General features: G+C 41.4%; 2 protein-coding genes and 1 pseudogene across 3 annotated transcripts; 2 read left to right on the plus strand and 1 right to left on the minus strand.

Annotated features, from left to right (window-relative positions):
• Nucleotides 1-2,163: 2,163 nt before the first annotated feature.
• On the minus strand, nucleotides 2,164-15,494 carry eme1 (essential meiotic structure-specific endonuclease 1). 2 transcript variants are annotated; one of them, XM_038735530.1, is made up of 9 exons: nucleotides 15,376-15,494; nucleotides 8,566-9,339; nucleotides 8,224-8,351; nucleotides 7,898-7,987; nucleotides 6,193-6,314; nucleotides 5,258-5,396; nucleotides 3,591-3,706; nucleotides 3,317-3,506; nucleotides 2,164-2,544 (listed from the first exon to the last, which is right to left on the minus strand). In XM_038735530.1, the coding sequence occupies exons 2-9, from the start codon at nucleotides 9,311-9,313 to the stop codon at nucleotides 2,368-2,370; spliced, it is 1,710 nt and encodes a 569-aa protein (XP_038591458.1). In that variant the 5' UTR covers nucleotides 9,314-9,339; nucleotides 15,376-15,494; the 3' UTR covers nucleotides 2,164-2,367. The 2 variants fall into 2 exon arrangements, with proteins under 2 accessions (XP_038591458.1, XP_038591457.1); XM_038735529.1 differs by lacking the exon at nucleotides 15,376-15,494 and adding an exon at nucleotides 9,916-9,994.
• mrpl27 (mitochondrial ribosomal protein L27) lies at nucleotides 10,360-13,159 on the plus strand. The gene is made up of 4 exons (XM_038735532.1): nucleotides 10,360-10,455; nucleotides 10,937-11,065; nucleotides 12,209-12,276; nucleotides 12,378-13,159. Exons 1-4 carry the CDS (start codon nucleotides 10,416-10,418, stop codon nucleotides 12,582-12,584), a joined length of 444 nt encoding a protein of 147 aa, XP_038591460.1. The 5' UTR covers nucleotides 10,360-10,415; the 3' UTR covers nucleotides 12,585-13,159.
• Nucleotides 14,786-27,205, plus strand: part of LOC119915790 — a 30,610-nt pseudogene continuing 18,190 nt past the window's right edge.

A 27,205-nucleotide genomic window follows, 5' to 3' on the forward strand; every position in this document is an offset into this window, starting at 1 on the left:
TTACAATGGCGCGTCTTCTCATGCTGCTGATCCCGCAGACGCGGACTAGGGGAGACCGGGGGCAATGGTAACAATTTATCAGTATCTGTGATTTACTAACAGTCATCAAATGTTTTTACAAGCAATGTTAAGTCACAATATTGACTCAAACACTAGATGTGAAATGTTACATCTGCCCCCACGTGCAGGGGCGATTGTAATGACATACATAATTCCTTCATATAAACTACCAAGAATATAGATCTTCAGTACTATGCTACTATTCCAAACCAAAAATCTAAATAATGTAAACCTCTTGATAAATATGTTGACACAGTACTATTACAATATTTAAAGTTAAGACGACTTCTCATTCGTAGACACTGAAGATAGACCAGACAGAAACTGACCAGACAGACTTTTGTTGCCTATTTTTCTTATTTAAGTCACAAGGTCGAGGCTGCAATCACTTTTTGGCAAGTGGAAAACTAGGCTACTTGTTACTGGTTGTATGGTTGTACTGGTTGTGACCCTTTAAAAGTATTTCAACAGGTTAAAAAGGAAATCAGTTCATTTTGAGAACCTTTCAGTCGGCAAATGTCCAAAACTGCATTGGCCATTTAAATGTATTGCAATTGGTAATAAGGACTGATTAAGCTATTTTCTGTCTTTTTGGCAAGTGCAATACTACAAACTACATATTTCAACTGGTAAAAAGGTGGATTGGTTGGCACAGAGCAAGCCATGAATCATGTTAAATAAAGACTACAGTCTGTTTTCCAAAACAAGCATTTTATTGTTTATGTTACCACGGACATAAAGTGATGCTTATTTGGACGTTATGACTGTTTGATCCAGATAAAAGCAGCTGTAAGCTAGATGTGGGTTATAGATGCAGCGTGCGCTCCGGAAGGCAATCAGTTTTTCGGTGGATGATGACTTTGAACCCGTCGCTTCCTCCAGCGCACGTTCTGAATGTGATTGTGCATGAAGTGGAGGGGCTGTTCACAGACAGGTCCGTTGTCAATGAGAGAGAGAGAGAGAAGCGAGTAATGGATACCTTGCTAATTGCCATCAAAGAAAATCGTGCGCGCTGACGTTCCGCATGCGAGTAGGCTATAGGCTTAGTTGTCAAGGGAACACTCTCAGAATATTGCAGTTTGTTGGAAAACGGCGCACATTGGTCCAACTTTCTACGACTAGACCCGACCCGACTGGACATATCAAACTCTAAAGACTCCATCCAACTGACACCGACGAACACCGACTGACGGCGCACACTGATCAACAGTCGGTGTTGGTTAGAGTCGGTCGGCGTTTTTCGGGGCAGTGTGCAAGCACCTTTAGACAACAAAAAAGACCGATTTAGATTCATAGACATTAAGCGACAGTATGAGAAAAGTACTGTAGATGAAAATAGTTACTTTCATAGCTGAAAAATTAGTCTTGGCAGAAAAACGATAAGTGTGTCTCATCGGCTTGTCCTCCGGTGATGGCCACAGAGAGCGTGCATGATGACTTTCATGGTTCTGTCTCGTTTCTGATTGGTGCAATTTCAGATGTTTCAATTGTCCCTGGTCTCCCCTACTTCTGTTTATACTACTTTCTATAGTCATCTTGGTGGACTCGTTCCACACATGCGCAGTAGATCGTGTGCAGACTACTAACAAATGGTTTGCAGTGAAAAAGTAGCTGCCTGCTGCGCCAGCTGCCCGCTCTCATTGGCTGGATGTCGATGTCGATTCGGTCGATGGTTCCAGATGTTTAGCATGTTAGATGTCTCATTGATGCGTTGTTAAGTTGCTCACACAAAACAATTTGCCTCTGATCACGGCCCGATGGTTGGCGAGCTCGGCGACTTGCAAATCAAGCTCAAAATCATGTAGTGTGAACTAGGCTTTAGCCGGTGTTCTGACGATTTATGCTGCCTATCAAGATGTGCCGGCAACTTGTCCCCAAAGTAGATTACCATGCTGTTAGCTAATAGCTAATCCAAGGGCTCATGTATTTGTTCTATTTTGGTGAAACTCAGAGACGGGCATTTGATCATTTATGTAAGCCAAAATGTATTTATATATGCTTTCCCCGATGTGGGTTGCTTGCCAGAGTCTCTACAGCAGAGATGGCAAGTGAAAAATTAGCATGTCAGAATAGTCAGAAATGACCACAATTTGAGAGTCCATGCTGAAAAATGAGAATTTCCCTTTAATGATTGTAAATTGTGTTTTTTAGATGGTAGTGATTTTCAAAAATAATGGTTTCATAAAAATTTTATACATTAACATTAAAAACAGATTTCTAACTACATAGTATCAAATTCAGTGCTGTGAACAGGAACTGCCACAGTCTGGCTGGAACAAGATCAGAAACAATCTGACTTCAAAAAGGTCAGGCGGTGGAGTCCAGAGTTTGCTCAGGATCACAGGAGTTCATCATGAGGTAGAGGCGTTTGGAAAGCTCCGGACCGACCCGTCGAGTTGTGGATGTGACACCTTCACCTCTGCGGATCAGAAGGTCAGACAACAAGGAGATCTTCTCGCGGTCTGCTTTGCACAGATTGTAAGCCTGCAGAAAGACAAGGCAATTGATTTAAGAAAAAAAAAAGTTACACTATTCTAATGTGCTTGCAGATGTGTCTCTTTGAATATGACTGAAAATGTTTCAACCCGAATGTGTAGCCTTGATATTTAAGCCTCCATGAAAGAGCCATTCTCTGTAGGCTGCACTTAAATGGCACCCTGTTTCAAAAGGGTACCAGGAAGTAAATATGTAATTTATAAGACGCACTTGTAATAAGAGGGACGCTTATTGCATAGAATTAATGATGCTTTTTACAAAATGGAAATGCTGTAGATGACATATAATCAACCAAAAAAGCAGGAAATGTTAAAAGAAGTAAAACTTAAAGACAAATACTACAGGAACATTCCAGTAGAATATTTTCAACTTGAGTGACAGATGTGATGTGCGCTTCTTCCAAGGGTATCTGACATCTAACATCTTTACATATATTAGCTGTTTGGGGCTTCCTCGTCTGCCGCTTTGGTGCCAGACAATCACTGTCAGGAACTAGTCATCAATTTTAAAATCAATTCTGAAACAAAAAGCAACGGCAGCACATCGCTGCCACCATGACAAAGAAATCTGCCCAAGTTATAGACAACTGTGTTTTTCACAATCATAGCAATTCATTACGACAAAGCAGATTATTACATTTTTTAAAGAAAATGTTTGTTATAACAATAAAAATACCCAATAACAGCAATCTAATTTTAATAGTATGATTGTCTATGTATATGTACCCCCCCCCCCGCTGTTATGACTGCAGTGACTGTACCTTCTTGAGCAGCTGTGGGGAAGGATAAGCTGCCAGGATGGCTGATGCCATGTCTGGACTGACTCTGTTCAACTGTTGGATCTGCCTCTTCCACACCTGCAGCAGCCCCTTCCCAGCTTTATCCACCCGCTGCCCCCCCGCCCACTCATTCTCCAGGTAGAACGAGAAGCCCGTCTGCTCCCTCTCTCGCCTGGAAACACACAGAGGAACACGGGAGGTGACTTCTTGATCTGAGAGAAGGAGCGCAAGACGCAGCTGTAAAGAGCCCACTTACTTGAAAGGGGCTTCTGCAACTGCTTTGGTTGTCATGGCGATGTGGTCTGAGAAGTCCTTCCAGGTCGACATGAAGCAGACCGAGACCCCAGTGTGAAGCTGGAGATGCACCACTGCCTGGTGGGATTTTGGAGGACAGAACAATGAATGCTTCCTTTGCCCCGGAAAATACCAAACCCCTGACTCTAAATCGAGATGACAGTTATGTCACTAAAGCAACATTGTATAATAATTTTATCTTATAAAAACAGCATCAAAATCATTTTGATGGTTCACTGACTTGTAATGGGGTCAGTTACGTCACTATCATTGCACTCCGGAGCTTTCTATGGCGCTATGTAGGATTCAAATCTCAGGCAGGATTTCTATTTTGAGAACAGTGTGATGCTTTATGGCACCACAACACGTCAACAAACTCTTCAGCACGCAAGCTATTAGAAGAAGCAAAACGTATAGAATGTACAACGTAAGTTCTTTGGTATCAGTCTGGATTTTGTGGCAGAGACGTCGGTGTAAGCGAGGAAGAGGAAAAAGAGGGAGCAAGAGACCGGACAGGACTAAATATGGGCCTGGCTTTTACGTCATTTCCGTGAGCTAAAAGAGCTGCAAGGATACAAGACAGATGCAGAGCTGGCCTTCTTGCTGTTGGACTAGTAGGTAATAACTATTTAGCTGGCTTGCGATGGCTTGTGTTGTTGCACTTCATATATAGAGCACTTTTAAAACCAACATAAGAAAGTGCCTCACAAGAAAATACAAGTAAAAAAATAATTGATTTAAAACAATTTCAACCAGTTAAAACATGAAAGACAGGTAAAGAAAACACATCTGTGAAATAAAAGTAATTTCCAAAATTACACTTCAAATAAAATCAGGGAAAATCAGGGAAGGCTCTTCGACAGAAGTATGTTTTAATGTTTTCACAAGGGATTTAAAAGAGTTCATTGATTCAGCTGACCCGACTTCATCAGTTCTTAACTGTGTTGTATTCTTAATGTGTGACAACTGCGGTGTCATGGTTGTATTTCTGTCATCAAGCCAAAGACAAATTTCCACTAAGGAGGACAATTAAGTCTAATCAAATGTAATCATTATATACAGTATAAGGGGGTTTAATGGATTATTTGCACCGGTTTTCACTGTATTTGAAAAATGAAGGCTCTTTTAACGTATGAATTAAAAGTTTAAATGGATAAATTAATGGACTGTAAAATATTATGGGGTTTTTAAGTAAAACATTTTTTCAAAATTACAAAATACACAGAATCTAATTTTTTCTACGAAAATTTTTTATTTCAATTTGACTAATCGAATCTGAGGAACCTGAATCTATTTTTTTTCATTCTGAAACTTGAATTTGTGAACATATCTATTTCAATTTCAAAGAGGTGAATTCAGAACACATAAATTCAGACACATGGTTTTCAAAGTAAAATATTTGAATGTGAGTTCAGTGGCTGTTAAAATTCAAATACTGACTCTTATTTGCTTCCATATACTTTGTTAGTAATGTGGAAATTAATGGAATTTTAATATAAGTATAAAAATTAATTTATCGTTTCACTGTGAATAATTAAAAAAATCCAAAGTTTTAGTTTTCTCATTCAATTATATTTCATCTGTAAATTATGGAAAAAGCTTATGTAGCTCCTTTGCTAACCAACCTACCTCCTCTACTTCAACTCGTGACACCTCAGGCAGCATCTGAGCTCCACCATTCCTCCCTCTCTTCTTCACTTTTCCTCCCAGTTTCTCCTCACCCGCGACTGCCTCTCGAAACCTCTTCTGGCTTTTTGACTTCTGGGATCTGAGGACAAAAAGTTTACAGTGTGGCTGGGCAGCTCCCTTTGCTCCATTTCCCCTCTTCACACATATTTCTCACACAGAGCGCCGCCAGACTCTGCCGACAGTGATAGGTGACATGTTCCCACACGCCACAGCAGCAGCCGATGCGTTAAGGTTAGCTTACAAAGTATCTGAGTGCCATTCCTTGTTGTTTTTTAACATTTCATTGAATGCTATACTTCACACTGTCTCCTCTGCCCTCTCCACCCAATCAAACAGTCTACCGTCAGACACTGAGTAACTGAGCTGCAGCAGCTGAGTGATTCAGCGCCATCCTCAAGGGTTCATCAGCGGTAGTTTTTTAGAGATTGGATCTTTCCTCTTCTCCTATGTTGTCTCTTTTGCTCATGCTGGAACAGGGTTTCAAACCAGCGGTCTCTACACTTTTGATAACTGATAAATCATATATGATTAAAATAAGCACAAATTCTTGCTTTTGCAGTGTGAGGATATGCTGCTATATCATTGCAATCTGAATATCATTGAGTTTTGGACAAACAAGAAATTAAACATGTCACCATGGGCTCTGGGAAATTATGATGGGGATATTTCAAATCATAAACTAAACAATGAATCCAAATAAATTAATAGTTCACCCTGATTGGGTATAATTGCTACTTGCGGCCCTAAAATTAAGTACGGTTGAATTAAAATGTCCAACAGCTCCAGATCCTAGTTAACAACCAATTAACCTAGTTAACCCTGTTGTAAAATGACAAATACATGTACCTTGTACCTTGTGTACTGTCCTGCCCTACCTGAAGTACTTCTCCAAGTCGAGTACCACCAGGCTGAGGATCTTGCCGGGCTGACGCCTCTGCTGCTCCTGTACCCAGGACGTCAGAGTGGGACCAGAGCCAGACCTACCAAGCCTCTCTTCCTGCATCAGATAGTATATTGGTGTAACAGGAGATTATGTATTGTATATTTATACAGAGATGTGTTGAATATGAAATACTTAATATGGTTGAAACTGAAATGACACTATAGATATATAGATGGATTATTGCATGCAGAAATTATATATATATAAATAAATATATGTATGTGTGTGCATGTGTGTCTTATTCCTCTGTGCCACAGTTTCATTGTAGTACAAAAATTATTAAAATCACATCAATGAGTCCCCCTGTTGTCCTGGGTAAAACGTTTCTTCATCCCAATGAGCACACACACTCTTGTTTATTTTGACTCTGTACCACACACACACACACCATAGTGCTGCCAGAAACACTCACTAAAGCACTAAATGTGGATGAATCTGCCGCTGAAAATAGTCCCCAACAAATGCACTATTTTATCCTGTTTGACTTTAATAAAAACTACAGTGTTCAGCTGTTTTAGCTGCTTTTGTTTTAGCTCTATTTGTGAGGTGTTTTTAAAGATTTACTTCTTCAGTAGGAACCAGTGGGCTTGGAGCTGAGTACAGCAGGTAGGGTAGTGAAGCCAGGACTTTTCATGAGATTAGTTCACAATGATAAAATATAGGATAGAAATATAGGACACGCCTTCTCCTATAATAGTTTTGATATATTTTCATTTTACACATATCTCCAGTCCCTCTCAATCCTGTCCTTTGTCTCAGCATTTACTTACTTGAGGCAAGGACAGATCTCAGATCCCACTCACCCAGCCTGTTGAAGCTGTCACTGTCCGGGAGACACTATAAATCCCTGCCCACCAAGACAAAGTATTTCAAAAACAGCTTTAGTCTGACTGCAATATGGGCTCTAAACTCCTCCTTCTCCTGCTCTCTGAGCGAACTGCACTAGAGCTAATGGCTGTGGATATGTAATATTGCTGTTGTCTGAAGGTGATATACTACGATATTTTACTTTTTATTTTATGGCCGCTCATATTTTCTAGTTAACATACTTCTACTTATTACTATATTTGGATGTAATTTTCTGTGTTCCATTTAATATTCCTCCATTGGTTCGGTTCCTATCTCAATTTTATTTTCATGGCTCTAACCCAGTGGTTCTTAACCTGGGGGTTGGGACCTCATGGGGGTCGTAAAAATGCTACTATAGACACAAAATAGAAAAAAAAATAACTAGACGGACTATAGTTGTGAATGGAATCACTTTGGGTGCCAACCGCTCATAGAGTGTATATAAAAAGCAACCGCTATAAAACGACAAAGAAGAATAAGAATTAAAAAAAGGCAACGTTGAGCTAGCTGGCTAATGTTGATAGGTAGGAAGGCAAGCAGGATGGAGGGGTATGCGTGTGTGGTGTTTGGGGTGGGGGGGTTGTGAAATAATGTCAACCTCAAAAAGGGGTCGGACTGCCAGAAAGGTTAAGAACCCCTGATCTATCCTGTTACTGTTTGTTATTGCAATGACCCCATTTGGTTCATTAAAGTTTCATCCGGTCTCATTTAAAAGCAGCCAGATCAGTCACTCTGTTGATGCTGTTAGTTAAACTGTGACGAGCAGCAGCAGCTGCCGCCGCGCCAACCTGAATGTGGCTGTGGATCAGAGTGACGACATCATCAACTGTCATCTGCATCACAACATGGGCCTCTGGAACGCACACTCCGTCACCTGACTGAGATGCAGAGGGGGCAGACAGGAGAGCGGTATTCCATGAAGCATCGCTGAATATTTCATTTGAAAAATGATTGTTGTGTACTGGCTTTGTTATTTATTTGTTTAAGGCTCTTACAGCAAGGTGTCACAAGTATATATTTATGCTTCACCTTGAATAGAACACAGCAATACGAAAATTGTGTGTGTGTGTGTGTGTGTGTGTGTGTGTGTGTGTGTGTGTGTGTGTGTTATCACCTCTGCACAGGGAGCCCTCCTCATCCAGCTGACACTGCGTGAGAGGGGTTGTTTCTCTATGGCACAGCTACAACCCAGAGCCTGCACCGTCGCCAGCAGGGTCCCGCCTCCTTCCAGCTGCAAGAGAGCTGCAAACACAAATACAGTTACCAAAATAAAGTCCACAATAAAGCCAGGACATAGCTTGAATAATGCCTTCAAAACACAATACCACAAGCATCCATAGGCTTTATTTGCAATATAAAATAATCTTTAATATATCTACACCCACAGGGCAAGACTGACTTCAAAGTGATTTTGTTATCAGATTGTACCAAGTGTCACTCTGTGTTTTCTCTTTACCTGGATCCACAGCCACCACCATGTGCTTGATACACTCCTCCGGCCTAAGGGCCTTGGCAGCCTCCGCCAGAGCTTTCCTCTCTGCTTTCTGTCTCTCTTGTTCCTGCCTGAGTGCCCCCTTGCCCCTCTGCTGTCTCTCCCTGGCCTGCCTCCTCAACAGAGCGTCCTCCCTGGAGGCCTGGATCTCCTCCGCCGGCTGCTTGGCAGGTTTCTTCTTGGCAGGAGAGGTGTCGGTGCCTCCTGCACCGGAGAGAGGCTTCTGAGACAGCCATCGCTGAGGGAGAGCCGCCAGCTCCTCTGAGCCATCTGAGACCCCGTGGTTCACTGTTCTCACCTGATGGAAGCCGAGCGGGCGCTCTGACTCTGAATAGCCGTTCCGGCAAGAGAGCTGCGAACTGGCCAGATTGGATGGTGAATACAGCTCAGCTCCTTTCCCATTAGTGACAGTGGAGGAGGCGCTAATCACATTGTCTTGTCTCTGTTTGAGTCTCTGTGCCAGAGGGACATAAGGTGCTTCATCATCAGATTCGCTGCTGAGCATCATTACATCAGCGGTACATTTGCCCGCACTGCCGTTTGCTGGGGAGGAGATGGCTGCCTCTTCTGCACCAGAGTCATCCAGGTCGATCAAGTCTGGTTTCTCTGTGTGGCTCTGAGAGGCTTGGCTGAGATGTCGACCCGGCTGGAGGAAGTCAAACACAGGCAACTCCTCATCTAGGTCACTGGTGGAGTCACTGTAGCTGCCCATCTTTCTTCACATCCAAGCAAAAGTTACTGTATAGGAGACATGAGACCAGAATTATTATAGCATCACCAAGGAACAAACTATTGTTTAGTCCCAGAAGTGTCTCTGCTTCTACTAAAAGACAGCCAACCAAGCTTCGTTCAGAAATCTGTCAAATTTATTTTCCTTAGTGTGTTAGCAAGAGATATTATTATCTGCCAGATCACAACAAATAATACATACAAAGCACAAGCTTTTTACTGAATTCGGCGAAAAGATGATTGACAAAGCACAAATTATTGCTAACTAGACTGCTGTTACCCTCCTGCCTAGTGTTCGGGAGTAACAGGCCAAGGAGGACCAAATACACAAGTCACTTACTATATATAACGTTAGTGATCGCTGCTTAGTTACTTTGCACTAAACAGCTAACGTTAAAGTTACACTAGAAAGAAGCGTAGCAAACGTTCGGTTAGCTGGAAGTGACATATGCATTGACTACTCGCTTTCTACGAAATCTTGCCTACAGAGGTAAGTTAATTAAGAAGTAAGATATTTAGGTAAATACATGCTCTATGCGGTAACTACTAGTTCTGGCATGGCGTTATTTATTTAGATCAACTTACATCACGTTAAGTTTTGTGTCTATGTTGCATGAGAGCTCGTTTGATTTCCCCGGGTTGCAAGGTGATGTTGCATTCAGGGTAAAAGAAACGACCCGGCGTTTCCAACGTCTTTTAACATTATAGTTAACATTTAACCTTATCATAATGCGTCAAATATGATTTTTTTATATATAAAAAATTAAAAGTAATGTTAACCATTAATCGCAATTACATGAATTAAATGTCATGTATTTGTGTACTGCAGCATGGCATTTTAAAATCAATACAGTCATTTTTGAAGTGAATATGTCTTCCTGGCCCGTCAACAAATCTTAAAATCTTGTTTGTAGTCTTTTTTTAAATGAAGCTGGCGCATGTTACTTTTTTTGTTGATATTTATCCACCGTTTGGAAGCTTATGGTAACCGGTATTTCCGCGACTTGTTACGGTCAGGCATCTTTCTTGGGGAACCTGAATGCAGCAAAAGTATCCGGATGTGACGCCAATCGACATCATTCAAGATGGCAGCGCTGGCGTCCTTGATGCTCAAGTCCAGAGCAGGTATGAAGTATTTAGACAAAGTAGAATTTTTACTGTCTTCGCTCGACTGCTGAAAGTTTCAGGAGGACGCGTGAACTGTGTTTCTTTATTAGCCGCACCTTCTGTGATTAGAAGATGGTTTACATGCTAGCTTAGCTGCGCTAGCTTTTCAATGTGTACATCAGCAAGTTAAATGTCATAACGTTAACTATGGCCAGGAGAATCTTCTCAGACCTCATACACCTGATGAATGAAACAACATAGTGCTTGTCAGCAATGTAGTTAAGACGTTCGTAAAGAATTAATTTAACGTTACTGACTTATGGTCAATTTGGGACACGTGACACACCGACTTACGACAATAACAACCCTTGAATTTAAGCCGACCCGCTGTACACCGTGCTACCCTCCACTGTACGAGAAAAAAACATTATGGTGCTATGAAAGTTTCAATAAAGAGTATTACAGTGTGTTTTATTCCTTAATTCCCTGCTGGTTTCAGGCCTGCTGGTGCCTGGTCAGCCTTCTCTTATAGACTGTGTGAGGCTCGCATCTAAGAAGGCTGGTGGCAGCAGTAAGAACGTCGGAGGAAAGAGCCCCGGCCGCAGATATGGCTTCAAGAAACAGGATGGTAATAACGCATTCCTTTTAAACCACGTCCTGTAAGTGCTGTGGCTATTCGTCCCCAGCATTCCAAAAGGTATTTTCAAAGTAGCAGCACTGTATGGCCCAGCTAAATGTAATCTCTTAGTTTTCAAACTACAGTATTTGTTGATATGTCAGTACTGTCGTTGGTGTCAAAACTGGATGCTAACACAGTGAAGAGAGAAGCAGCTTCGCAGCCTTAGTTTAGATTAGAAACACCATTCTACATGTTCAAAAGTAAGGCTGACTATTGTGTCTGCTGTGTCGTTTATGGACTGTATTGCATTATATAGAGGGCTTTCTGTTATTTAGCCCATCCTTATTGATGGAAATGTGGTGGACAAAACAATAAAAAACTGAAATATACAATAATGCATCATGGTAAATCAGCTAATACTATACAGTATTAAGACTAATGGTGTAAATTAGCTGGAAAGCACTGGGTGCTGCACTTTATACATCCATGTAAAGATATCAATTCATTCTGTAATGAACATGGTTTACATTGTGTGGAGAACTACAAAAAATAACCGCTGTAAGACCACACCACCTTAATATATACTGTTGTACATTAACACGAGCAGTAACAAATGTTCAGCCAACTACTATGCGCCGCCATTATACTGCAACAATAAACGAGCGGCAGTACGTCGGGTGAATTTACCATACAAGCGAACACACCAAAACAAGCTGTTAGTATAATATACAAGGTTACAGGCTCTATTTATTCCTCATTTTACAGCACAGGGTTGTATAATGAAGTTGTAGTTCTGTGTGTACAAAACAAAATAATTTAGAGTAAATGGTCATTAATAAGTCATTCAAATTTAATTATTTTACATGGTGGTGTGCTGAGGATGAATTTAAGAGTTTCAGCGCCTGGGGAAACAAGCTGCTGTAGTCTGGAGGTACCTCAGCAGATACTTATGTATCTCTTGCCAGACAGCAGCAGGGTGAGGCAGGGGTGGGGTGGGTACTGGCTTTTAGCATCCTTTGGGCTCTGAATGGTTCTTTTTGAAATGCCATCTTTGAGAGCGACATGTGTGACGTAGATCAGATATTTAAATGCCTAAACATGATAATAACAGGAATTTCGGAGCTCTGACATCTCTTTTCACTCGTTCACAAGGGAACTTTGTCCATGCGGGTAACATCCTTGCGACACAGAGACTGATGAGGTATCACCCAGGAGCACATGTAAGTTACACTTTCTCTATCAACGACGTGTTGATCTGATGTAGTGAAAATGTGCGCGTGCTCATCTTGCATGTGCTCCTGCCCCCGTCCCTGTCCCACAGGTGGGGATGGGTACCAACAAGACGCTCTTCGCTATGGAGGACGGCTACGTCAGGTTCACCAAGGAGGTCTACATCCCGCCACCACGCAGCCCCGAGGCCACCCAGGTCATCACCAAGCTGCCGAAAGGAGCTGTGCTCTACAAGACCTTCATCAACGTCCTGCCGGTCAAACAGGAGGGCAAGTTTAAACTGGTGGACATGGTCTAAAACTGACCGGACCGGACCGGACTGGGAGGTCATTATTTCCCGTGTATTCTTGCGGTGGCCAGGATCAGGAAGGATTTGTTTTGATTGACACTTTATCAGATTCCCGGAGATCTAAGTGAACAGCAGACTATCAGCCAGAGAGCACAGAGGAGTCGGTGAAAATCTGCAGACTCTCTGCGTCTCCTTGGCTTCCTGTGTCTTATGTGACCCTCTCTGCTGGAAGTTCTCAACTCGGTCACAAATGAAACAAACAAAACATCATGGAATAAAATGCATAAGGGAAAACATTTCCAGTGAAGGTTTGACAGGTACATAATATCAGCAGTCAGTGATTCCTAAATGTAATCAGAAGATCATCCCAGTGTAGTCCATGCTATTGGTGAATCTCTGCTTAAACTGTCCTCAGGGCTGTGAGGCTAGAAGTTCATAACTGGCTGGTGTCCTTCACTGCAGTTGTTCACTGACATACCTAAAGTTCACTGAATACTTACCACCAAGAACCTGAGGTACCACTGCTGTAATGCTGAATATGTACTGTATTTACTGTATTAAAGTTTTATACGTGAAAGTCTCTACCTTTAATGACTTTGAATTTGTGTCGAGGATGATCCTGAAATGGGCTTGAAAGGTCATTGTAGAAAATCAAATCAAATGTTCCCGTCACTTCTGTGTTCATCACGTTTGTGGCAAAGGGAGGTGTTACCAATAAACTCTACATATTAGTTATAATAAGGTCAGAAAACGTGTTTAAATTAGTTGGTTTTGCTATATTTTCCACATAAAGTAGTGCGACGCCCCCAGGGATTGAGTAAAACCGTGGATCATGGACACATGGGCAGACCTCACAATAGTAGTTATTTATCACTGAGGATGTCTTTAACTGTAATTGTTGCTCATTTAGCCACAATATAATAAAAGCCAGCTAATCAAGTTTTGTAACCAAGTTTTCAAGTGCTCCACAGAAAAGTTTGAGAAGTGCAATACCAGAAAGTGACCACAAGATGTCGCACAATGACTGCAGGTTTTGCATCACTGTACTGCAAAAAAACACGTCTCTTCAAAACCTCAGCTTTTCATGAGCTAATGAACCAGCTCTGTTTTCTCTCAGCGTTTTGACGTTGCATTTTTCAGAGAATGGGGTTTTTAATTTATTTAGCTCAAGAAGATGGAGATTTTTTTCAGTCTATGAAACAACAGTTGAACCCTCGCACACTTAAGTCAAAATCACAACATTTTGAGATACATGGTAACTATTGGACCAGTATTTGTTGGCACTCAAATAAAAACAGAATAAGCCGATATAGCTTTAATACAGCCTTTAATTAAAGGTCAAATGTCAAGTTTATTCCATGGTCAGATAAAATCTCCAATTTTGTATCTGTCATTAAAAACCTGCCAGAAGCCTGGATAGCTTCGTGAGGGGAGAGGAGGGAGAGATTGGCTCAATTAGGCCTCTAAAACCAAATATTACTACTAATATTATTAATATTAGGGACTCGCTTCTACATTATGAATGTATCATTGCATGGGAAAAACTACTGGGAGGATTTTCTTCTTTTCTTCTTCCATTTTGAAATCTTGGTGTGAGACGATCAAACCACACTGGATGGTTGTTTGTACTTTAACTTTTATTTTTGCTTATTTGGTCACAAACATTTTACGTTACAGAGAAGTAAATGTTTTCAAGTGCTTTACGGGGGGCGTGTGGGACAGATGTGAGATGATACACATAGACACTGCAGGTCTATTTCTTCATGTGAATTTACAGAAGAAATAAACCCCCTATGGTTTACAATTACTCACTTGAGTACTTACCTGTCTCCCATGATCAGACTTTGGTCTTCATATGAACAATCCCTGTATAAAATCTGTTGTGAGTGGTAAGAGCAGGATATTTTGTCAGAATTTATTTGAGACAGCTTTCGACAGGGATTAGGAAATAAACTTGAACAGTTGGATTTCCGAGGCCTGTGGAATGCAGAGGGAGTGTGGGTAATGCCTGGTACAGCGTATGGGAGTTGGATCGCTGTCATGAAGCAGAACAAATGATGCATGTGAGGACGTGGCGTTCTGATTGACGGTGGAGGGTAAATCTTTGTTTTTGGGTCACTGTGCACTCCACTGCCTGACTGGATAATGCGCCGAGGAGAAACAGGAATATTTCTATAAAAAGTGTAAGCAAATAGATTTTGTTTTGCCATGCTGTATATGTTTTTCCCTCTTTAAAAAAATACAAATGAGTCATGAAGATACTGAATATCTCCAGGCTACTGTGCGAGATCCACATTCTTGGTTCTCAGTCCAGGCTAGCTCTCCGAAATGCTTTCTGGTTGTGGTGAGTTTGTGTTTTCTGTCATTGCTTGATCTGGATTAAAGAGTAACCCTGTGCTGTCGTACTTTAGCCTACCTCTCAAAGTGATATCACTGGTGATGAGTGCAGGCCAAACAGAGTTGCTGTTTAAGCAATGCCTGGTCTTGTCAAAGAGAACTCTTTGAGAGCTTAACCTTTTGAGTTTTATAGCTGACCTCATTCATCTTGCTATCTGAAAATTTGTGTAGAAACTCTGTGCGAAAGACATTTGCTAATAAATGAAATGATCACAGTGTAACAGTGAGTTTGTATGGGATGCATACTATACAATATCTTGAAACTGGAACAAAAAGCTTTGAAGGTTAAAAACAGGCTGAAAATAGTCAAATGAGTTCTGGCAGCAGTGTCTTGCAGCTCTGGTCTGAAACTCTGAAACAGGCGGTTTAGATAGAAAACTGTGGCGGGAACATTTGCTCTTACCCTATTGTTTGCTCTCTGCTGAAGTACAGCCCAATCACAGGTCGTAGTTACTGGGTTAGGTGGGATTGCTTTGGCAGTGACTGACGCTCACAGGATATGCAAACAGGATGCACGGTTCTTTATGATTGCCTGGCTGTCCCCGAGCACTGTCCGTGGCAAAAATCTGCAATGGATAACCAATTAACTTAGTTAAGTAGTGCTTACATTTGGTGACCCCTTGACTTTCCCTCTAGTGTCACCAGCAGGTCAAAGTTTTTGCCTATCCAGTAAAATATCTCAGCATCTTCTTAATAGAATGGCACGAAATTTTGCACAGATATTCATTGTTCTCAGTTGAATTTAATGGCGCCTTTTCTCCAGCACCACCATGAGGTTGACACCTATGGTTTTGAGTAAAATGTCTCAACAACTTCTGAATAGATGTCTCCCCCACATGCTGAACTGTAATTACTTTGGTGATCCTCTTACTTTTCATTTAGCACCATCCAGGGGTCAAAATTTCTATTTGTCCACTACAATGGTGTTTTTAGAACTAATGTCAGGATGCTAACACCAAGCTAGGATGGTAAACACGGTAAATCTTGCCTGCTAAGCATCAGCATGTTAACTCGTTTTTTAAATTTACTGTCCTTGCCTGGGGTCATGGAGCAAACCCCACAAAGAACTGTTGAGCAAGGCTCTGTTCCGATGCTGGATTTGTACTTATTTGCCTGTGACAATGGGATTTTGAGTTTTCTCACTTTTGGAACAGAACCCAAAAGTTCCAGTTCTTCTACAGAGGTTCTGTCTATGCCAACAAGGAAAAGAGTCTGTCAATGTTTTCTTGCTTTACTCTACATCTGGTGGAAACGCTGAACACATGGGATTTAATTGGTATAAAATCTGTTTCAGAAACACTGAAGAAAAGGCTTCAGTAAAAAAAAATGTCTTGTCATATTGTCATATTTGACAGCCCTTATAAATCCATCCCCCCATTATACCATTCTTGGAATAATACAATGAAAACCTGCCAATAATTGCATGGACTGCAGAGATATGCCATTCTCAGCCTTCAGTCCGACTCATTATCATGAGAATACCTCCAAGCAGAATCACTGAGATGTATCAACAGCTCTGCCTCAAAACAAAAAGCATTCCTTTCCCGAAAGTTTTTACTTGTCCCTGATAGCATTACTTGCTTGGCTCTAACAACAGTAGCCGTCTTCTTTGTGCTATGGCTTGGCAACAAGCTCCCGGACCATCAGATGAACAGAAACCCTGAGCTCTGTGCCGGGCACCGGGAGGAAGACGGCCCCTGGATCACTGTGGATGGTTGACTGGGGTTGTGTGTGTCTTCACTGAGGTTAGAGGATTGATCCTGACAGGTGAACACCCCTAGACTGCAGATCTACAGGTCAAGGGACTATAGAAGGGCTTCTTCGTACGTTGGTGGAGGCTAGAATGGAACGTGACAAAGAAAATATTATGGCATATCTAATCTCTCCTTTATAGGAGCTCCTTGATAAGACATAAAGATCAGTTTACTATCCATGGGAAGTACTGTTCTGCCTGTTAAAACAGTAGTGTAATAACATCTGTGGCTCCAGAGGAGAATTCAAAAGTCTGAGAAACAACTTGGATGATGTCATCAGGTTATCTCAGCTTAGGCTTTGAAGACCACAAATTTACAACAGAAAAGCTTACAAACTAGGGGGGAGGAATCTGAACGACATGGGAGGATCTCAAAGAGATGCAGTTCATGGCATTATGGGAAATGTTAGTCTGTGTCCTCTGAATCACGTCAACATCTCCGATTTGTCCAGGAATTCTCAAATAGTTTTGAAGGCAGCATTAAGAATGTGAATGTTATATTACTAAGAGCTAGCTAGCTATCTAGCTACATCCATGAAAAATAGCAACAGAAAAGTGGCCACAAAAATGGCAACAAGCCTGGGGGAGACTGTCCGAAGCGCTATCAGATCATGTCGTGGATCTGTTTCTAATTCTTCCGAACATTCTAATAGGAAGGCAGCCTTGGCCCCTTCAGGTGGTAGTCATTGGGCGTCCCTATTATTAACAGCCTTCCAGGATGCTACATAACATTCACACACTCAAAAAAACCCTGCTGAGGCGCCCTTATTTAAGAATCCCTTTCAGCTCTTGGGGCATTGTTATGTAGTTGACCTTGACCTCTGACCTCCTGGTTGGGTGTGTATTGAGGAGGGGTTTTCCCTCTCATTAGAGGCACTGATGATGCAGGAAATCTAGATTTTTGCCTTGGTGATGTAATATGATGTCCATGATGTCAGTTTTAAACTCATCCCCAGACCCTCAGGACAACCAAAAGCTCCAGGTTCATTCCATGTCAGTGGGTCATGGGTAATTTGATGCTTGCACATTTGTTCAGGAATTTGCGCCACTAAAAGACAACATCAGCTGGGGCAGGTCCTGCATTATTAGCTAACATTGTAGCCGGGTCCTGTGTCACAATCCAAATTTAGACTTTTATTATTTAAGCTAATAATTTATTTAAGTTGTGTATTAAGTGTATTTATACTTTTTATCATGGTTGCATGGTCAGATTCCTAAATAAAGTTGTATTTAATAATATGATCACAAAGCAACGCACAGAAACCTTCTGTTACGGCAGCATAGTAGACCTGCTTTGTACATGCACAATGCAAAAAGGCTGATTTCTGGGGGGACAAATGGGGCCCAACAGCTAATGTGTGCCCTCGGGCTCATTAGCTGGTGAATCAGGCCATGTCTCTGGGACTATTCTCTTTTTTTGTTGTGGATGATGGTTTACTAGGGCCCAAGCATGAAACATGCGAGGACCCTATTGAAAATGAAGGAATTCTTTTTCTTCTTTCTGCAGATTAAGCGATTAAGCGCAGCCTAAACATACTGGCGCTGCATATCGTCATCGTCACATAAATTATCCTTACTTTATCACCACATTTAACACCTGGTCTGACGTACAAAATGAAGGGAATGTTGGTTTTAGGAATCATGATAATACTGTTGTAGGGTTAAATTTGATGCCATGCTGCACACCATAACTTGAGCAGACTCTGAGATGTTGCTGCAGGAAAGCGCTATTAGGAGACAGGATGAAGACGTAGAGTGCTGCTTTTAATTGAGTTTTATTATATAATTTCACATAAAAATCTTGTTAATGTAATCATATATTGTAAAAAAAAAATGATACAACACCTGCAAATACTAGATTTTCCTTTTAAAAAATGTCAAAATACTGTTCTAAAACAGCTGTGTGTGTGTGTGTGTGTTCATTGGACTTTTGGACCATTCTTCTAGAAGAGCATTTGTGAGGTCAGGGACAGATGTTGGATAAGAAGGCCTGGCTCGCAGTCTCCGCTCTAATTCATCCCAAAGGTGTTCTATCGGGTTGGGGTCAGGACTGTGCAGACCAGTCAAGTTCTCCACACCAAACTCACTCATCCATGTCTTTATGGACCTTGCTTTGTGCACATGGTGAGCAGTCATGTTGGAACAGGAAGGGACCATCCCCAAACTGTTTCCACAAAGCTGGGAGTATGAAATCGTCCACAATGTCTTGGTATGCTGAAGCATTAACAGTTTCTTTCACTGGAACTAAGGGGCCACGCCCAACCCCTGAAAAACACCCCCACACCAAACTTTACACACTTGGCACAATGCAGTCAGGCTAGTACCATTCTCTTGGCAACCGCCAAACCCAGACTTATCCATCAGATTGCCAGACAGAGAAGCATGATTCGTCACTCCAGAGAACATGTCTCCACTGCACTAGTGTTTAGTGGCGGCGTGCTTTTCACCACTGCATCCGACGCTTCGCACTTGGTGATGTAAGGCTTGGATGCAGCTGCTCGGCCATGGAAAGCCATTCCATGAAGCTCTCTACGCACTGTTCTTGAGCTAATCTGAAGGCCACACGACATTTGGAGGTCTGTAGCTATTGACTCTGCAGAAAGTTGGCAGTTTCTGCAGATGCGCCGACCCCGCTCTGGGATTTTATGTGGCCTACCACTTCAAGGCTGATATTCTGTTGTTCCAAATCGCTACCACTTAGTTATAATACCACTAACAGTTGACCTAGGAATATTTAGTAGTAAGGAAATTTCACAAATGGACTTATTGCACAGGTTCCAAGCTTGAATTCACTGAGCTCCTGAGAGCGACCCATTCTTTCACAAATGTTTGTAGAAACAGTCTGCGTGCTTAGGTGCTTGATTTTATACACCTGTGGCCATGGAAGTGATTGGAACATCTGAATTCAATGATTCGGAAGGGGTGTCCCAATACTTTTGCAATATAGTGTATACCGTCAGATCACGCAGTCCTATTTATCAATGCAGTTATATTGTAAATCAAACGCTGTCAAGCTATTTGGATGTAAGGAACGGCAAGCTAGTGTAGATCATCTGCCTTTTGCTTATTGCTCACACTTAATGGAAGAGCTGGTGGTGGAGGGGGAGTGGTTATCTGCTCTGTCATTTTTGCAGCCATGTAGCCACCAGACTTGAATTCTTCCCCAGTTCTGTGGAGAGGGCTATGGACTAACACATTTCCAGAATTTGGTCACCATACCAATTATTAAGGGAAACTTACTTAATGTCTTGCGGACCTTGGATAGTTATACTGTTGATGTCACGCTCTGCCGGTCAGCCATTCTTTGTGTTGCACTTTTGAGTTTAGTATCTGCCTTATAGCATGTTGGGTTTTGGGGGTCTGTCTTGTCTGTCGTCTAGTGTTTGGTAACCCTTGTCATGTCTGTTACCCCAGTTATCCCTCTGCATCTCTGTCTCTGTTTTCCCCTGCTCTCTCTCCCTGCCTGTGCCGTGTGTGTATATATACCTGGTGTTTCAGTCTTGTCTTTGTCGGGTCATTGTATGTTGTCACCCTGTGTAGCAGTGTGTTTCGTGTCGTCAGCCTCACTCGTCATGTCTCCCTGTTTCCCTGCCGTTATTGGATTTTGTATTTCTGTTGGACTGCCCTTGTTTTTGGACTCAGTCTATCAGCCACTCTGTTTGTAAGTGTGCTCGCTTTTTGTTATATTAAAACCACTGAACTATACCTGCTCCGCTCTGTGTCCTGCGTTTGGGTCCTCCAACCTGCTCCACCCTGCCACCAGCCTGATCCGCCAGTCTCCAGCTCGGCTAGCGCTGCTAGTCCTCAGCCTGTCCCCAGTGCTGCTAGCTCCATAACTTGTTCCCGGCCTGCTAGCTGCAGGGTGGGAGGCTTCTTCCTCTCCCAGCCAGCCTGATCACCAGCTGACTTCTGTTCCCTCGTCGGTGGTCCGACCAACACTAGCTCCGTTGGTGGCCCAGCCGACTCCCATTCCTCGTGGTCCGAACGGCACCAGCTCCGCCGGTGGTCCTCAGCCCAGCTGTCTTGCCGGTGGTCCTCAGTTCAGCTCTGCCTCCTGAGGCCTCAGGACTCCTACACTGGTCTCTAGCCCGTCTTCCGAAGAGGTCTCGCCTTCTTCGGCCACCGGTCTGGCCTCAGGTGAGCACCTGTTCTCTCTTCGTTGTCCTCCAGCACGACCTCCTGATCTCAGTCTCCTGCCTGCTCTGCCTGACGTGTTCAGTCGGCCCTCGGGTCAGCCTCCTGAACTGTGTTTCCCCCCCTGACCTGCCCGGCATGTTGGGTCGCCCTCCGGGACGACCACCTGAACCCTGTTGCCCCTCCTGGTCTGTTGGGGTGTCCCCCGGGACGACCACCTGAACCCTGTTGCCCCTCCTGGTCTGTTGGGGTGTCCCCCAAAACTGTTTTGTCCCCTTGGCCTACTTTGTTTCAGTCTTGTCTTTGTCGGGTCATTGTATGTTGTCACCCTGTGTAGCAGTGTGTTTCGTGTCGTCAACCTCACTCGTCGTGTCTCCCTGTTTCCCTGCCGTTATTGGATTTTGTATTTCTGTTGGACTGCCCTTGTTTTTGGACTCAGTCTATCAGCCACTCTGTTTGTAAGTGTGCTCGCTTTTTGTTATATTAAAACCACTGAACTATACCTGCTCCGCTCTGTGTCCTGCGTTTGGGTCCTCCAACCTGCTCCACCCTGCCTTCACCACAAAACCGTGACAGTTGATTTTGTTTGCCTTTGTTAATGTTTTCCAATTGAGCTAAGAACCCAAGTGGTTTCTTTAGGTCATCCAGAGGTGTTGTGCAAAGTCAGTCGAATCTGAAAATGTACTTTTGGCTTGTATACCAAAAACTTGACAACAAATGGATTTATGTGGACTGCCAAGAAAAAGTCTACTCGCATATATCTGCATCTTTTTTGAATACCAACTTAATTTAGAAATTTTGGACTTCCCCAACTCCCGTGCACACAGTTGTGCACTGCCTTGCAAGGCCAGGTGGACCTAATTCAGCAATCAGCTGGTAGTACTCCTGTGGCAGAACTAGAGGACAGAAAAGGAACAAGGATGCACAGAGAAACACATACAGCCGTAACAACATTTACCAGACACAAAAACTGGCTTTAGAAAGTCATAAAATATCATATTGAAACCAAGGAAGAAGTTTTTGGATTGTGCATTAAGTTCACTGTATGTAAAACCATCAGTCCCCCTCTCCTTTGCCTTTCATGTCTCTGTACAGTCCTATGAAAGCAAAATGCCAGCATTAAGAAATACTTTCCAATTACTTTACATTCAGATTGCACTTTAATCTTGGAGCTGTGTCTAACAGTATCCAAAATATTCTTTATGTTGATCCAATTGGGTTTCTAATGAATAGATCTGAAGATCGTCAATAAGTTAAATAAAAACTAAACTACTTTTGTTTCAGGAGAACAATTCTTGAAATACACTGAAATGGTTGACTTGTGTGGCTTATTTGTTGGAATTTGTATTGTGGTGGTACTTCAAAAGGTCTGTGGGGTTGTGATAGCGCAATGGATAAGGCACGTGCCTTTGGTGTGAGAGCCCCAAGTTCAATCCCCCACTGTGTCCCACCCATCCACCATTGTGTCCCTGAGCAAGACACTTAACCCTTTTAAATTAATAAATGTAAAATGTCTGAGTTTCCTCAAAATAAGTAAATTTAAGGAAGTCTGAAACTGTCTCAAAAAACCCTAGTACAAGATAACTCAAAATGGGTCTTTATTATAGGATAAATGCATATATTACTCTAATGTAAAATGTGAACATGTGGTAATTTTTAATTATGAAAAAACAGGATTTAAATAGGTTTGTGTTAGGTTTTGATAATACACCTATAGCTAAAACTCTTCAATCGAAGTATCTGTAAAATGGCATTAAAATTAATTTTTCATCACAAACCTGTAATTTTACAGGAAGTTTTCTTTTTTAACCCCATTAAAAGGTGTGAACACCTGTCATTTAACAATAAATTAAATATTACCTTTCTGTAATTTTACCACTTTGGGGCAATTTATCCGTCCATCCATCGTCAACCGCTTATCCCGCGTACAGGGTCGCAGGGGGCTGGAGCCAATCCCTGCTGACATTGGGCGATTTGGGGCAATTATATACTATGTTAATCTAACTTGTAATCTAAGAATTATAATTAAAGTCAAAAGCTGTGAAACTACAGTAATTATGGCTGTTTTCAATTATCAAAACTGTGTTTTCGACAGTTTAACAATACTTGTAGACACTATATACTGATTAAAATAACATTTATTCAATGTTTTTATTTTCCAAATATCCATACTTAAAGGGGGGATATTTGTCAATTGACAAGATGTCAAGTTACAGAACAAATGTTTTTTGTTACGGTTAACTGTTACTAATTGTACCAAGTTTAAGAAATGTTTTTACAGTATTAAACTTAAATTTAACCCTTTTTTCTTTTAAATAAGAAAAAATATTGTGAAAATACGAGAAATTCCTGTATGTATTGTAAGTTTGAAAAACCCAAAAAGTTTCCTTAAGGTAGCAGAAATGTTATGGTTATTCACAGCTACAGGTTTTTCATATTTTACTTTAGAAATTCACAATTTATTTTGTAATTTCTTGAAATTTTCATGTATTTCAAAAATACAAGACAAATCTGTAAAATAAAAAGGAATATATATATAATATAATTTTTTTTACAGTGTAGCAGGGTGCGGGTGGACTGCACATGTTACAGGATATAATGACAGTAGGGGAAGAGTAGCCTTTAAAAGACTTTACTCATAAGAAATAATTTCCAGAACAACACCTTTTAATACTCTACCATTACTGCGCTGCGTTGTGCGTTATCATCCTGTACTGTAAGTCATTTATTTGGTAAATGACAATGTGTATATGTAACGCTAAGGGTGGTCAGCTAATTGAGAAAAGATATATATATATATATTATTTATATTTCCTCACATTACACCAGTTTAACATGTCAGATGCATGTAGAGAATGAAGAGAAATAAACTAAAAGTGCTGTTCTCACCTAAAGCCACGATGACAGTCAGCAGCTCTGGTGCCATCAGAGGAATCTCTCTTGTCAATCAGTTTACCCGATCTAAACACACATTATCTACAGCTTTAAAAATCTGACCTTTGCATAGTAGCTGGAGGAAAACAACTGACTCTTTGTTTTTTTTTTCACCCTGACTTGTTGAAACTTCTGAAACATTAGACAGACCTAGTGTCTGTATAGAATGACACACTAAACACCAGGTAAATATTAACCCCATGTCAGGAGAGTGGTTGAGCTGTCAGCAGAAAAAAATTAAAACGAAGGAAAACGCTCTGCAAAGTTCACTCTTTTGCAAATTCTCTCTGGAGACATATGCAAAATTGACCTTTTAAAATTGATACAGTAACAAATCACTAAAATCTATAGATACAAAGTGTAGACTTGCATGAGAGCTGTTTCTCACATATTCAGGGTGTGTGATCAGTTTCGATAGACACACGTTCAGTGGCAAATATTGACTGACTCAGACCTGCGTAACTGAGTATTAATCCATGAATACACTGATCATGTTTTATTAACAGTAACTTAACTTTATTCATATATCATGTAGAGACAAGCTGAGAAGATGCCGACGTGGGTTTATCACACAGTATATCATTTATGTGTGTAGACCCAGAAACATTTTATTGAAAGACATTTTTTAAAACTTTGAATTCTTAATATTTTCAGTAATCTTCAATAGCATGCAAAAGGGGTCTATGACATATCAAGCTTCTAAAAATGTATTTTTTTAAAAGTCTTTTCAAAATGGATATTTTTGAAATTGGAACAATGTGTATAAAGAAGTTTTATTTATTACAACATTTCAAAGTGTTTAAATAAATTTTCACATTTTTTTTACTTCACAGCCCAAAAAATGTCAGGTGGCGCAACCAAATATTTGTAACAACATATATATATATTCCTACTATTTGTTCTAAGTTATACCATTGGCAAGTATTCCCTAGCATGTAGGCTAAACAAATTATTATTTTGTGCTTGTATTTTGTATTTACTATTATCTAAGATTATTGCATTCTAGAGGCCATGTATTTAGTATCTTTAGCATCCAATTTTACATTTATTGATGGAAAAATAATTATACAAAAATACAAATTAACGTTTTCAATACAGTATCCATGATCATCATTCTTTTAAACCACATGTTTGCTTTAACCTATTATTTATCAGTTTAAATCAATATTTTAGCTGGTGGCACCACCTGACAACATATTAGTAATGACAGCAAATAAAAGACATTAAATGAAAAAGGCTCAAAAAACCACTTTAATAGACTGTATTATACTTTGCTGTATTTGTGTGTATAAAAAGTGAAACTGTTCTATAGTGATATTTCTGAGTGATTATCAGTAAAGATTTGCTTTGCTTTGGTCATGTTTCCTGCTTTTTGGGTTTCTACTTAAGTTCACAAATTTACAAAACTTACAGCTAAGTTTCTGCTGAACAAAAGGGTGCCACACATGTGGAGTGAGGAAGTTGAAAAGGTACCAATAAAGACAGACAGGCTATTACTGTTGAAAATTGGCAACAATTTGCATTCAAAGAGCTGGAAAACTTCAACTCACTTGCATTAATAAGACTTGTGAAATGACTGGACGCAACCTAAAATACTTTACAATAACAGCTCTGATGCACAGCGCCACTTGAATTCAGCCTCATCCTCCTCATCCTCCCATTCACCGAATCATCCTCACCCGCTATTTGCCTCATACCCCCTCCCCTCATCCACACAAGCTCCCATCCAACACCCTCACATCGTCTTCGTCCTCACAACGGCTGCTCAGTCTCATCATCTCTCCCTCCCGCCCCACCTTTGCAACGGATTCGGCGCGATGTGGGTGAACGATCACGACGTGCCTTTTAAATGTGAAGTGATGTAGGCAGATGCCCGCAGACTGTGATTCACTTCGAGGGAGGAGCTTGTCGAGGAGCGTGGAGCGCTCAGAGGAGAGAGCTGCGTGGGGAGAACTGAGAGAGAGAGAGAGAGAGAGAGAGAGAGAGAGAGAGAGAGAGAGAGAGAGAGAGAGAGAGAGAGAGAGAGAGAGAGAGAGAGAGGCTTGCGTGGTTTGTCATCATTTATTCTCCTCACCAGAGTGCTCCGTTGTAAAAGTGCGCATGGAGGCCAACAGGATGGAGCGGATGGAGTCGATGGAGCCGATCTCGGCGCACTACACCACGGCTTACCCGGAGATCCATCCCGACAGCGGCTACGAATCCAGAGAGACCACCGACAGCCAGGCAAAGACTCCACCAGCCCGACTTATGATGAGGAATTACTGCACAAGGTATGGCGACATGTTTACAATCGAAAAATAGGTTTTAAATCCTAGTGCCACAAACTCAAATTTTAAACATTGCTAGGAGGGTTTCTAAATTACTTTAAATGTGTTCTCTTTCTTTAATATGTATTTACTTAGTCTCCCTCTTTCTGTTATTTATACAGTTATTTACTGGACTTTCTAAAATGTCTCTAAAACCCCGTGCCTCCCGCCGCGTCCGCCTACGTGCTGGACTGCTTGTGCGCTCTCCATGGTGCTGATCTTCACTTTTTGGCACTTGTTGCGTGTCCAATCCGCCCAAAAGACATAGCCTACTTCCTTCTCTAACGAACAGTCAGATTTTAAGAGCGCTCTTCTCTTATATGAGTCCCCTGCTTCTTGCTGCTTCAGGGTGGAATAAGGCTTTAAAGAGAGGACACTCTCTGCCGGCATCCTCTTGAGCAAGACCCCCTGTAGATGTGTGCATGGCATTATTACCACACGAACTGGGTTATGTAAATATTGTCTCTGAAGACTGGGGTGAGCTAGATTGCATCTCCCTGTCAATTTGCTCAAATAATATCCACTTCTGGACAAGACTTCTGTTTTAAGTGAGCAATTACATAGAGGACAAATGGTCTACATTGGCCTGACAGCAGGTACACTAATAGATTCACTAGGGCAACACCTCATGTGGCATCTGTAAACGTTTAAACATGTTCCATAACAGAGTTTCTCTAAATTCTAATGATGATTGCCAAAGTGCAAACCATCTTTAATTACCATAATAATAAGATAAGTCATTGCATGAAAGTACAATCGCCAATATAAAAAACAACATCAGCATAAAACAAGTGAAATCATTCAAAAGGTAACTACTAGAAAATAAACAATACATCTGGTGGTAATGTAACAGAACTGTCTGGTGGTCCAACAAGAAGACGAGCCTATAAAACGTCTTTTAAGACGGGTTTTAAACGCATGAAACAGTTCCAGCAGACTCAATACCACAGTTGCAAAGCTGAGGTGTCATTACAACAAAAAATGCGCCACAGACTCTGGAACAGCCAAAAGGCTGAACCCAGCAGATTGTAGAGGCCTTTGGCAGCTCAGAGTGCAGACAGAAAGGTGTTAATGGTGATGTACTCATGTGAAGCCTTGTCAGTAAT

This window comes from Micropterus salmoides, unplaced genomic scaffold, assembly GCF_014851395.1.
Source record: "Micropterus salmoides isolate LMB-PRFRI ecotype aquatic unplaced genomic scaffold, ASM1485139v1 Ms_hic_scaffold_21, whole genome shotgun sequence".
NCBI lineage: Eukaryota > Metazoa > Chordata > Actinopteri > Centrarchiformes > Centrarchidae > Micropterus > Micropterus salmoides.